Below are 13,322 nucleotides of genomic sequence, written 5' to 3' on the forward strand. Positions count from 1 at the left end.
TTGCTCATGGTCCCTACCAGTTTTTTAAACTCTTATAAAACAACAGTTTTTTCACTGGCTTCCGCATTAAACGTGAAACAGCTACAGAGAGGTTGTGTTGGATGGTTGTGCTATGTGAACTTGAAGAATCTCTCTGTTTTAAACCCTATCTGATCCCAGCATTTCCTGAGTTGCACCTCCCGATCATAAACATGACACCAATTGTGCTCTGCTGTATTTCTGGTGTACGTTTAAAGGCCTGAGAATTTTATTTTACACACACAAAAATGTGTGTAACATAAGAATGGCCATACTGGGTCAGACCAAAGATCCATCCAGCCCAGTACCCTGTCTGCCGACAGTGGCCAATGCCAGGTGTCCCAGAGGGAGTGAATTGAACAGGTAATGATCAAGCAATCTCTCTCCTGCCATCCATCTCCACCCTCTGACAAACAGAGGCTAGGGACACCATTCCTTACCCATACTGGCTAATAGCCATTCATATCTCCAATCCTCCTCTGTGCTAAGCCTGCCTCTGGCAAGCACGTGTTCCCCATGCGCACTTTGGAAATAGGTGTAGATTTTGATAATCTCTCCAGTAGTTTGATGAGTGAAATTGTTAACAATGTTGATCATTCATGTATCATTGGCATCTAAGCTATTCATTTGAAATTAGTGGCACTGTTCAGACCTCAGAATAATTGTTTCAAGATTTGTAAACATGATGAGATATCGCTTCTATTTTGAGCATGTTAGCTCAAGCAGAGTTAGCAGGTGTAGGTTTACTCAAGATGGAAATTATACCTCACAGTTGCAGTGCAAACTCAGCCAAAAAGCTAACAGAGCACTGTGGCCATGCTAGTGCATGCTAGCCACCCAGTGCAACCCTACTTGAGATCCTAGGTACATACTTAGGTAGCTGGCCCAAACTGCTAGCCACAGGACTGTTTTTAGCCTGTTAGTTTGAGCAGAGGTAGTGCTTCTAAATCTTCCTGAGTTGTGAATTAAACCTCTCAGCTGCAGAGATTTTCTATATCTATATAAAAATACACTAGCAAATTTACCTGGTATTGCTCAGGTTTGTAACTCAATTCATTTTTTGGAGGGGAAAATGAAGGAAAAATGTACATGCTTTATTTAAACAATTGCATTTTTGAAAAAATACAGCATTATTTTTATGAAGTTCATTTTTATTTCAGATTTCTTAAAAGATTGTTAGCATTTTTCAGTTCATTTTTTTTAAGTAAATCTTTTAAAATGGGAATTCCATCAAGGGTCCTTACCAAGCAAAAAGAAGTGAGGTCTGTCCTAAACAAAAGAAGAAATTTGTGTTTGCCTTACTATTTACTGCTTAAATATAAAATTATCATAAAGCAGACAGGGAAAACAAAGTTCAAACAGCTAGGAGTGTTTTCATTTGGGACTGAAGCTATATATATATAAAAGGTGGACAGATACCCCCCCCCCCCAATCCTTAACAGGATTTATACTTGAAGAGACAAAGGAAGCAGCCGTTGGAATCTGATGGGAGGGATCCTGCCATAAAGAGTTTGGTCAATAAGGGTACATCTACACTAACGTTATTCCGAAATAACAAAATGCGCGTCTGCACTGCAAGCCTTTATTTTGAAATAATGTCAAGCTGGAGGACTTCTTACTCTGACTCCTGTAACCCTCATGAGGAGGAAGGGAAGTCGGAGGAAGAGTGCTCTTCTTTTCACTTTCTGCTGTGTAGACAGTGCCAAAAGCTGAAATAAGTTATTTCGACTTCAGCTATGCAACTGAGGTAGCTGACGTTGTGTAGCTTATTCTGACCTTAACCCTGCTATGTAGGCATGCCCTAAGGCTGATGAAGGCATGTGGTGAGAGAACTTCAATTAAAATCTAATTAAATTTAGGTTAGGCATTAGTAACTGTTTTATCTTGTAGCCATTTCTAACTTGCATGCCTAATTACTTGAGTCCGCTCTTCAATCTAAATCTATTCCTCTGTAGTTAATAAACTTGTTTTATCTAATTTAGTGTTTTCAAGCTGAAGGGTCAGTGATTCCATTTGAGGTAACGAGTTGTGTGCATATTATTACTTTAATGGAATAACAGATGAGATATATTTGCTCTGTCCAGGAGAGGATGGATAGTACAGGCCATATGTTTCTAGGGGAAAATTTGGGACGAGGAATGTGGTGGGGGTAATTCGGTGGTAGTCTTTAATGCTTGTAAGAGCCAAGTTTTTATGGATAGCTGCAGCATACCAGATTTGAGAGTGATTTACATGCTAGAGCTGCTTGTGGGCAATTCATGTTGGAACTCAGGTTGCTACAGCAGCAAGGCATTGTAAAGAGCATCCCAGGTTACAGGGGAGTGACACAGATACTGATTGGTTTGGATTGCACCCCGAATGTCACAAAGTATATGTGAGGGGATGGATTGCACCATTAGCAAGTTTGCAGATGACACTAAGCTAGGGGGAAAGGTAGATACGTTGGATGGCAGGGATTGGGTCCAGAGTGACCTAGACACATGAGAGGATTCAGCCAAAAGAAATCTGATGATGTTCAACAAGGACAAGTGTAGAGTCCTGCACTTGGGATGGAAGAATCCCATGCATTTTTACTGTCTGGGGACCGAATGACTAAGTAGCAGTTCTGCAGAAAAGGACCTGGATATTACAGTGGATGAGAAGCTGGATATGAGTCAACAGTGTGCCCTTGTAGCAAGAAGGCTAATGACATATTAGGAGGAGTATTGCCAGCAGATCCAGAGGAGTGATTATTCCCCTTCATTCAGCTCTGGTGAGGCCACACCTGGAGTATTGTGTCCAGTTCTGGCCCCCCCACCTCCCCTACTATAGAAAGGATGTGAACACATTGGAGGGGGTTTGGACAAATGACTTAATTTTGGCCAAGATGCTTCCCAGCTATAAAATCTAAACAGCACATACTGCACAAGGATTTTATGAGTATTTGTTAATGTTCATAAATTGCTTGGAAGAGGAAGCATGTATAAGTTATACTAATTTATCATTGACAAAATATTGGTAGGTAAAATAATATGCTCTTTCTTTTTTCTCTTGTAATCCAGAATTCTGAAATGTGGTTCAAACGTCACAGTATAGCAATAGGAGAAGTACCAGCTTGCAGACTTGTGCACCGCCAAGAGTTAACTCAGGCAAATATAGAAGAGATATGGAAATCCATGACTCTAACACAGTAAGTGTGTCTGTGAGCCTTTCTCCTTTAGGAAAATGAATGATGGATAATAGTCTCACGTTCTCTGCTAATTCTCATAATTTCATCCATTCTTTACTGCTGTAATTTCATTTGTCCTAGATTTGCGAGGTTAATTTAGACTAAATTATTATTTGATGATCATCCTGTGATTTTTTTGTGAATAATCTCTTTTGTATTTAGCATCTTTCTAGGATACTACATAGCTAATTTTTCTGTAAAAGTTTGTGTGGTGTTGTAAAATCTTTCATTCTCTTTCCACAATTCAAACAGCCCTTCTGGGAGCATGACATTCTAAAATTCTGTAATAAGTGCAATATTTAGTTTGAGGACACAGGAAATGGAAGATCTACAAGTATCCTACAAATAGAAATAAGCTGTACATTTTCAGCAGTGATGGTAGTTAATCAGCAGAACAATTCATCAAGGGTTGTGGTAGATTCTCCAGCACAGGCAATGTGAAAACCAATAAACGATTTTTCTTTATGAATGGTATAATCTACTTCAGTGGTCCCCAAAATTTTTATGTTGTCTCATCTTGCCTTGGTCTGCGTGTCCCCCTCAGGAACTGGGGCCAAGTGCAGGGGACAGCTGGTGCTGGACATACGTAAGGGAGCCAAGTGTGGTGCTGTCTGATCTTTAGAGTGTGTATTAATTAAATAGAATACCCATGATTTTCCAGTTATTGCTTTGATAGGTGACCGATTCTTGTCCCAGGAGCAGGCCCAGTATTTAAATTATTCTATAGCTGCGAACATTCACGCTAGGGATGTGAAAGGTTAACCAGTAAGCATTAGGGATGTTAGATATTGTTTAATTAAAATCTTAGTGGTTACTCAATTATTCGATAATCCCTGGAGGGGAGGCTGTCAGCCAGTGTGCTCCCAGATCCTCTCCCAGGGAGGACCCTGCCATCCTGTGCTGCTGCCTCTGTATCAGCAGCTGGTCCACAGCAGCTTCTGTTCTCAGGGGCCCAAGCTCCCTGTGGACAAGGGCTGTGCCAGCATTTTGCCTGCTCCTCTTTCCCCCGGGCTGCCGCCTCTGATAAGTCTATAGACAAGCAGCTGTACTAGGGCCAAGGCTGGGGCTACTTTCCCCGATCCCATTTGTGCCCCCTCTAACATTACTCAGCACTCCCTTAGGGTATGTCTACACTACAGCACTAATTCGAACTAACTTAATTCGAATTAGTTAATTCGAACTAAGCTAATTCGAACTAGTGCATCTAGACCTAAAAACTAATTCGAATTAACATTTTGCTAATTCGAACTAGCATCCACATTGAGTGGACCCTGAACCGAAGTTAAGGCTGACCAGAACCAGTGCCAGCAGGGCATCAGGTTAGGACTTAGAGCGTGGAGCTGCTGTCTCAGGCTATCCGAGGGCTGTGCTTAAAGGGACCCGACTCCCACCTCGGACAGATAGTTCTCAAGGTTCCCCGCTTACTTGTCTACCTTGATGAGGGACAGCAAAGAAGTCCTGGCTTGGAGTGCCCTGAGTGCCCACACTCGGCACATCATAGCACTCTGCCATCAGCCCGGCTGCATTTGCTGCAGGCTGCCATCCGGGGGGGTCAATCGGGGGGGCTGTCAGGATCCAGGAGGCCCTGCAGGAGAGCTTCCACCCCGAGGAGCCCGCAGAGCCACCCCAGTCCTCCCCATCGGGGGCTCGTGCCCCATTCCTCCCTCATCTCCTTCCACTTACCCTTCCCTAGCCCCTTCCTGATGTAAAAAATAAAGGACACGTGTGTTCAAAAATAGAAACTCTCTTTATTTAACAAAACTGGGGGGGGGGGGAGGATTAACCTCTGGGGAGACTGGGAGAGGGGAAGGGGAAACCGGGGAGGAGGGAGATGGAAGGGGGAAGGAGGAGGAGGGGAAATATAAAACTATGGTACACCATATCTTGAATACAGTGTACAGTCATGGTCTCCTCACCTCAAAAAAGATGTTTTGGCCTTGGAAAGGATTCAGAAAAGGGCAACTAAAATGATGGGTATGGAGCAGGTCCCATATGAAGAGAGGCTAAAGAGACTGGGACTTTTCAGCTTAGAAAAGAGGAGACTGAGGGGGGATATGATAGAGGTCTATAAAAGCATGAGTGGTGTGGAAAGGGTGCATAAAGAAAAGTTCTTCATTAGTTCCCATAATAGAAGGACTAGAGGACACCAAAGGAAAGGAATGGGTAGCAGGCTTCAAACTAGTAACAGAAAGTTGTTCTTCACAAAGCAAATAGTCAACCTGTAGAACTCCTTGCCACAAGAGGCTGTGAAGGCTAGAACTATCACAGAGTTTAAAGAGAAGTTAGATCAAGTTATGGAGGTTGGGTCCATGGAGTGCTATTAGCCAGGGGGTAGGAATGGTGTCCCTGGCCTCTGTTTGTGGAAGGCTGGAGATGGATGGCACGAGACAAATGGCTTGGTCATTGTCTTTGGTCCATCCCCGCCAGGGTAGCTGGTGTTGGCCGCTGTCAGCAGACAGGCTACTGCTGTCTAGATGGACCTTTGGTCTGACCCAGTATGGCCGTTCTTATGTTCTAAGCTCAGGGCTCAGGTTTGGGGGTCTCACTGGTCCACCTTGATTTTCATGCAGACCTGCTCCTGGGTTCGCATGTGGCCTTTGGTGGCCAAGCTGGTAGCTATCCTGCCCTAGACGGCCACTTTCCTGTGCCTAGTGCAGAGATTGTGGACGTTGGAGGCCTCCCCCCAAAACCAGGATGAAGTCCACGATCTACGCACTAAACCAGGCGGGTGCCCGCCTCTTGCAGCCCCGGGCAAGCTCCTGGGAGCCGTCAGCTTGGTCCTGGGAAGAGAGGGAGGGCTGGGTGGCAGCGAGTGGCTGGCTCATGCCGTGCCAGGTTCAGGGTCTGCTGGCTGGGTGCTGACAGGCTTGCACCTGGCACGGGCACTGTAGGCAGACTGTGCCCCTTTAAGGGCTTCGGGGCCGGGAGGGGGGCAGAAGAGTTTCCGTGGATTGGCCCAGAGTGGCCACCAGGGCAAGCTGGGAAGGGCTAGCCTCCCACTAGTTTGAACTAAGTGGCTACACAGCCCTTAATTTGAACTACTTAATTCAAACTAGGCATTAGTCCTCATAGAATGAGGTTTACCTAGTTCGAATTAAGCACTCCGCTAGTTCGAATTAAGTTCAAACTAGTGGTTTGTATGTGTAGCACCTATGAAAGTTAATTCGAACTAACAGCTGTTAGTTCAAATTAACTTTGTAGTGTAGACATAGCCTTAGAGGTGCACGGTTTGGGGACTTCTCTTCTATTTTGGAAGGAGTTACTCTGGAGATGGGTGTTGAGACTAGATCATCCCTATGGTCCCTTCTTATCTTGGAGTCTATGAATCAATATTCTGTTATGATAGGTAATCCAGCATTACTATCCTGCACAGAGTAGGGGGCTTTCTATTGTCTGTGAATTTTATGTATATAATTCCCCCCACTCTGGTTAGAAAATGTACTCGTTGGTTAGGTTCTACCTGCACTGTCAATGATCTTTCTAGTGTAAACTGCTACAATGTTATTTTTATGTTGTTTTTATAAGATGAACTGGATCTACAACAATTAAACATGCAGCATGAAAATATTAATGGTCAAATAATGTATTTGAAACTGCATTAAGTTTTCACACAGGGAAGACCGACAAGGATTAAGTTAAACAAGTGAAACATTCCCTTATCAGTTCGTTTTTGTAACCTATTCAAAAAACCAATGCTGTAACTTATTTATTTTTAACAGTCTGCAGAAAGTTTTGGCCTTGGATTCTCTGGATGAAGTACTGGATACAAAGCTTGTGAACCCAAAGCATATCATACGCAATGTGTACAATGTCAATAAACAGGGCGTTGTCATTTTGGAAGACAAAACAAGTGAGTATGCTGTAGGTTTTTAATGAGGATGTATAAAGGTGGTTAAAAAGGTAACTTTGTAACCACTGAAAATCTTAGTGGCAGCTGATCAGTATCAGCAGCGGCTGACTTGGGGACACCTGGGGCAGAGCAGCTGGGGGGCTGCCTGGTTGGTCCAGTAGCGCCGAGGAGCGGCGCTGCAGGACCAACCAGGCAGCACCCCAACTGCTCTGCCCCAGGTGTCCCCAAGAGCAGCTGGGGTGCTGCCGGGTTGGTCTCGCCGCGCCAAGGGTCGGTGCTACCGGACCAGCCCGGCAGCACTCCAGCTGCTCTGCTGCAGGCGTTCCCGATTCAGCCGCTGCTGAAACTGACCAGCAGCGGCTGAATCAGGGACTGCTGGGGCAGAGCTGGACTATCGGAAGGGGGGGCTATGAGGGGTCTGGGGTGGCATCCACCCCACCCCAGACCTCTCATAGCCCCACTTCCGATAGTCCGGCATATCTGATAATCCGGCACCCCGTGGGTTCTAAAGGTGCCGGATTATTGGAAGTTTACTGTACATCCCTAATTTTTAAGCCTTCCTATGTATGTTTTAAGTCTTCCTATGTTGATTACAGCTTGAATTATTTTTCTTTTAAGGCTGTTATGTTGGCGGTCTTGGGAGTCGTGTAAGGATTGTCTACACTGGAAAGCTTTATTATATATCTGTATGGTTAAAGTGGAAATCCTTCACAGGCGTGCAAACATGTATACCTGTAAAAATGCTTACACTAATATAGGCTATTCCAGTTCAGGAAGTAAAATAGGCTATGTTGATGTAAGGCACTTTTGTATCAGTGTGATTGCACCCATACTAGGGCTTTTACCAGTGTAAATATATTGAGTAAAAAGACACACCTACCCAGCATCTTTATAGTGGTTATCTTTTCTAGTATTTACCAGGATTAAAACAGTCACTAATGGCCTTTGAAGAGCCCCATCCATACCAGTGGAAATCAGTGTTTGTTTTTTACCTTGTTCTACCCTCAGGCGTTCAAGGTTTCAAGATGCAAGGGTGCTTGAGAGTAAAGGTGGAAGATTTCCTCACTAACAGATTTTTATTCACCTAGGTCAGAGCTGCCTCGCCCTTTTTCTTCCTTTATTGTAGGTGTCAGAGTTTATGCCCTTTCCTACTGTCACATTAGCCCCCAACAGTACTTGGGATTCCCTCTCAAGTCCCTGACATTGGCCATTGTCAGAGGACAGGATACTATGTTAGATGGACCTTAGTCTAACCCAGTATGGCCGTTCTTATGTCATTATGAGAATGACACAGTATATTCTTAAACAAGGAAATTGTGGAGGATTTTCTACTGAAACCTCCAGCCAAACATATTTTTAAAATTACTGTTTTAAAATATGCATTTTGAAGCATGGGGGAAATTTTTGAGTTGAAATTTAGATATGTTTGTCACTGTTTCATAAACTACTTGAATTTTTAATGCAGCTGTGTTTTTCCATAAGATCTGAGTAGTATAATTGGTATAAAATTTGGCAGAAGGCTTCTAAGATTGGGTTATTACAAGGACACACTATGTACAGATGTCGGAGTCTTTCAGTAAATGGGTTTTCAAATAATCTTGTATTATGCCAGACTGTTAATGGATTAACTTTTAAATTCTCATTTCTTCCTTACAACTTCCCTTTTGAGCAGAAGAGTTGCCTTATTGGGTACTGTCTGCAATGAAGTGTCTAGCAAATTGTAAGTATATCAACAAATTCTAATAAAAACAAAATTGAAGTAACTCCTATCTTACTTCACCTTATTCATTTTATTTAAAGGGTCAAACTTATGTCTTAAAATTCAGTCCTAGAAAGCAGAATGGAAAAAATCCTCAGGGTCATTTGGTTTATACCCTTGCAAATGCAAAGTATTTTCTTGGAGAATATGAAGCAGTTCTGTCACGAATGAAAGCTCCACAGTTACAAGCAAATCTCTGTAAAATGGCTTTTTTGTAGGCTTTTGGCTAAAAATCTTACTCTATCCAAATTTTGTATGTAGCTTTCTCTTAAAGCAAGGTAAGGGTTTGGTTGTTCCATGACAATGGACTGTGCCTGGAATTTGATTTTCGCATAAAATGGAAAGGGAGGGTATCTGGCAGGAGGGACAGTTATACCTTATTGAATGCTCGATTGTAGTAATACTAATTCAGGTTCAGCAAATACAGGAGAATCCTGTGTCCTGCATTAGCAAAGATCATTATAACTCCACTGAACTCTTCAGGATCTATGTTTCTTCCAGAGAGATGTTAGAAACCAAAAAGCAGTGTGTGGGACTGTGGAAGCTCTTTTACAAAGTGTGCATAAATGATGGGGAGAGAGTGGCATAGATGGTAACTATGCTAGCTGCCAGAAATTTCTGATAGCCACAAAATACTGTGAAAATGTCCTGCAAGACACACAGCTAGATGGCAGCTAATTGGAGGGCACACTGGGATATGCTGCATTTTACATCATTACAGTCATTTGGGGCGAGTACTTATAAGTGCCAGTGTGAACAACCAAGTTTGGCAGCATGTGCTGGTGTAACTTGCATCAACTGGACTTTATAGCTGAAGCATGGCCTTAGTTTGGTAAAGCTTTAGAAGCAACAGAAAGTGAGGGCGTTATGATTAGGATTGTACTTAAATTGCAAAGAGATCACATTTTCCAAAGGTGGTGTGATGGGTGGACCAGGCCCCGATATCCCTGCTGGATGCCTTTCCGTACTCTGCCCTGCAACAGGAGCATAAGAGAGGTCCTCCAAGCAGAACAGAGTTGCAGCCTCTGCTGCAGCCAATCAGGGCGCAGCAGACTGATATAAAAGGAGCTGCTGGGCCTGGGCTTGCCAGTTCCTTGCTGGAGCTTGACCCAGGCAAAGCTGGACTTCAGATCTGGTCAGAACTATGTCCAGCAGCTGAAGACTAGCCAGTAAGATAATGGCAACACTTTGCAGAACCCTGGACAAGGAGAATTTGACTTCAAGGCTCAAGAGAGGGCTGGACAGAGCAGCTTCCCAGGGAAGTGGCCCACAGAACTTGACAGCAACCGACCTCTTTGAGACTCAGCAGGTAACTGCTACTTACAGGGTCCCTGGCCTGGGACCCAGAGGAGTAGGCGGGCCTGGGTCCCCCTAATCCCAGCAGCCACAACGGGGTAGGAAGAAACCTGGTCCCAGGCCACTTCCTCTCCTGCAGACAGCTGAGTAGAGAGACTATAAGACCCCCCTCGGCCACTGAGGGGCTCTTGCAAGAAGGGTAGAGCCTGTTACAGTTGGCAGAATAAAATAGCAAATTTTGCAAATGACCAACCCATGAACAAGGTGTGTTTCTTAGTGGCGTTTCCCAAACTGACGGATTGTGACTCAAAAGGGGATTTCAAGCGTATTATAAAGGTGTTGAGGCACTGCCACCCATACTTCTTTGCTGCCTGCAGTGCTGAGTGATTGGAGAATGACAGCTCCTACCTAGCTGCCCAGCTCTGAAGGCAGCAGAAGTAAGGCTGACAATACCATATCGTGCCACTTCTGTGTTACTGTCAGCAGTGGCACTGCCTGAAACTGGACAGTGGAAGAGTAGCAGCTGCTGGCCAGAGGCCTAGCTCTGAAGGCAGTGCCTCTGCCAGAAGCAGGGCAGAAATAAAGGTGTCATGGTATGATATTGCCACCCTTACTTAGGTGCAATTGTTTGTGGCAATGCTGACTTCAGAGCCTGGTGCCTGGCCAGCAACTGCCACAGCTCTATGCTTTGCCTTCAGAGTTGGGTGACTTGAGACCAGATTTCACAGGACAGATGAGATTTCATGGTAAATTATGTGATTTTCATGAGTATGACTTTGACTTTGGTAGACTCTTAATTATGTCCATGTACGGTTTGGGAACGAAGAGTTAGAAAAGTCTGCTGTTTTGAAGGTGTGTGTACTAATTGCTTAAGTGTTTCTATCCATGGAGAGTAATAAAACATAGAATCTTAAACCTGGGAACATTATCTATTATAGTATAATATTTTTGCTGTGTGTTTGAATATTACCCATCTGGATGCTTCAGTAGCTTCATTTAAAAAAAAAATAAAACAAAAAACCTTCAGAAGCATAATTGGTATTTACAGTATATCTCAGATGTGGTTCCTTTTCCTAGCAAAGACTGAGAAGCTATTTTGAAGCCCATATTTTTTCAGATATCTGTCATAAGCAGTCCCTGTTTGTATGTTCAAGAAGCACTACTACAGCCAACTAAATGTAGTGAAGAAAATACCAGCCTTTTGTTTTTTAAATACAATTTTTTTTATCTCCATTGCAGTTAATTGGCTGTATTAGCACCTGAAAGTCCAGACAGAAACTGCGTATGTCATCAGCAAAAGTCTGGGAGAGGAAACTATAGTAGAGGTACAAATATTAACTGTGTTAACTTTTATGTGTGACTACCGAGTGTGTGTACATAGGTAGAAGTTATTAATGATATTATTTTGACAATAAAAATAAAGTAAGTTCCGATTAGCTTACTAGGGTGATTTTGAAATTGAAGGAAAGAGCAAGACATTAATCAGTATTAACTATGTCTACACTAGGACTTTTGTCAGTATAACTTATGTCAGTCAGACCCTGAGCGACATAACTTACACTAAAGGACAAGCTGATTTTGACAGCACTATGTTGATGGGAAAGCATTTCCCTCTGACATAGCTATTACTGCTCATTGGGGGTAGTTTAATTATGTTGGTAGAAGAGCTCTCTCCTGTTGGCATAGAGCAGTTACATGGGAGATTTTTATAGTGGGGCAGCTGAATGGCTGTAGTTAGTATTTGGAGATAAGTGCTTATACTACCTGAAACTTAATTAAGTAACAATTTCACGCATTCTACTACCACTGCATTTCAACCAAGACACACAAAACTTGAGAGTAATATTCTGATTAAAAGAAAGCATTGTGTAGAGTAGTAAATAGCAGAGTAGACTTTTAAGGACAGTAAGGCTACGTCTACACTACGAGTTTTCTCAGCAAAAAATATGCAAATGAAAGTTGAGGGGTGGATAAGCAACTGGTTAAAGGGGAGACTACAGCAGGTCATACTGAAAGGTGAACTGTCAGGTTGGAGGAATGTTACTAGTGGAGTTCCTCAGGGATCAGTTTTGGGGCCAATTTTATTTAATCTTTTTATTGCTGATCTTGGCACCAAAAGTGGAAGTGTCCTAATAAAATTTGCAGATGACACAAAGTTGGGAGCTACTGCCAATTCAGAAAAGGATCGGGATATCATACAGGAAGATCTGGATGATCTTGTAAATTGGAGTGATAGCAATAGGATGAAATTTAATAGCGAGAAGTGTAAGGTTATGCATTTAGGGATTAATAACAAGAATTTTAGTTATAAGCTGGGGACACATCAGTTGGAAGTAACGGAGGAGGAGAAGGACCTCTGAGTCTTGGTTGATTATAGAATGACTATGAGCCACCATTGTGACATGGCCGTGAAAAAGGCTAATATGATCTTGGGATGTATTAGGCGAGGTATTTCCAGTAGGGATAAGGAGGTGTTAGTGCCATTATACAAGGCATTGGTGAGACCCCATTTGGAATACTGTGTGCAGTTCTGGTCTCCCATGTTTAAGAAGGATGAATTCAAACTGGAACAGGTACAAAGAAGGGCCACTAGGATGATCCGAGGAGTGGAAAACCTGTCTTATGAAAGGAGACTCAAGGAACTTGGCTTGTTTACCTTAACCAAAAGAAGGCTGAGGGGGGACATGATTGCACTTTTAAAATATATTAGAGGGATAAATACCAGGGAGGGAGAGGAATTATTTAAGTTTAATACCAATGTGGACACAAGAACAAATGGATATAAGCTGGCTAGTAGGAAGTTTAGACTTGAGATTAGATGAAGGTTTCTAACCATTAGAGGAGTGAAGTTCTGGAACGGCCTTCCAAGGGAAGTAGTGGGGGCAAAAGATCTATCTGGTTTCAAGATTAAACTAGATGGGTTTATGAAGGGGATGGTTTGATGAGATAAAATGAACTTGGTAACTAATTGACCATTCATTATCAGTGGGAAATAGGTCAATGGAGGGATGATAGGAGTTACTATAGAGAACTTTCTGGGTGTCTGGCTTATGAGTCTTGCCCACATGCTCAGGGTTTAGCTGATCGCCATATTTGGGGTAGGGAAGGAATTTTCCTCCAGGGTAGATTGGCAGAGGCCCTGGAGGTTTTTCGCCTTCCTCTGTAGCATGGGGTATAGATCACAGCTAGAG

General features: G+C 43.1%; 1 protein-coding gene across 2 annotated transcripts in view; it reads left to right on the forward strand.

Moving 5' to 3' along the window:
* DEPDC1B (DEP domain containing 1B) overlaps positions 1-13,322 on the forward strand; it is a 47,854-nt gene that overhangs the window by 21,475 nt on the left and 13,057 nt on the right. For both annotated transcript variants that reach the window (XM_006112660.4, XM_006112662.4), the window contains exons 4-6: positions 3,060-3,187; positions 6,946-7,076; positions 8,749-8,796. In XM_006112660.4, coding sequence (XP_006112722.2) covers positions 3,060-3,187; positions 6,946-7,076; positions 8,749-8,796 — 307 coding nt within the window. The remainder of the gene's footprint in view (positions 1-3,059; positions 3,188-6,945; positions 7,077-8,748; positions 8,797-13,322) is intronic.

Source organism: Pelodiscus sinensis, chromosome 6 (assembly GCF_049634645.1).
Source record: "Pelodiscus sinensis isolate JC-2024 chromosome 6, ASM4963464v1, whole genome shotgun sequence".
Taxonomy (NCBI): Eukaryota; Metazoa; Chordata; order Testudines; family Trionychidae; genus Pelodiscus; species Pelodiscus sinensis.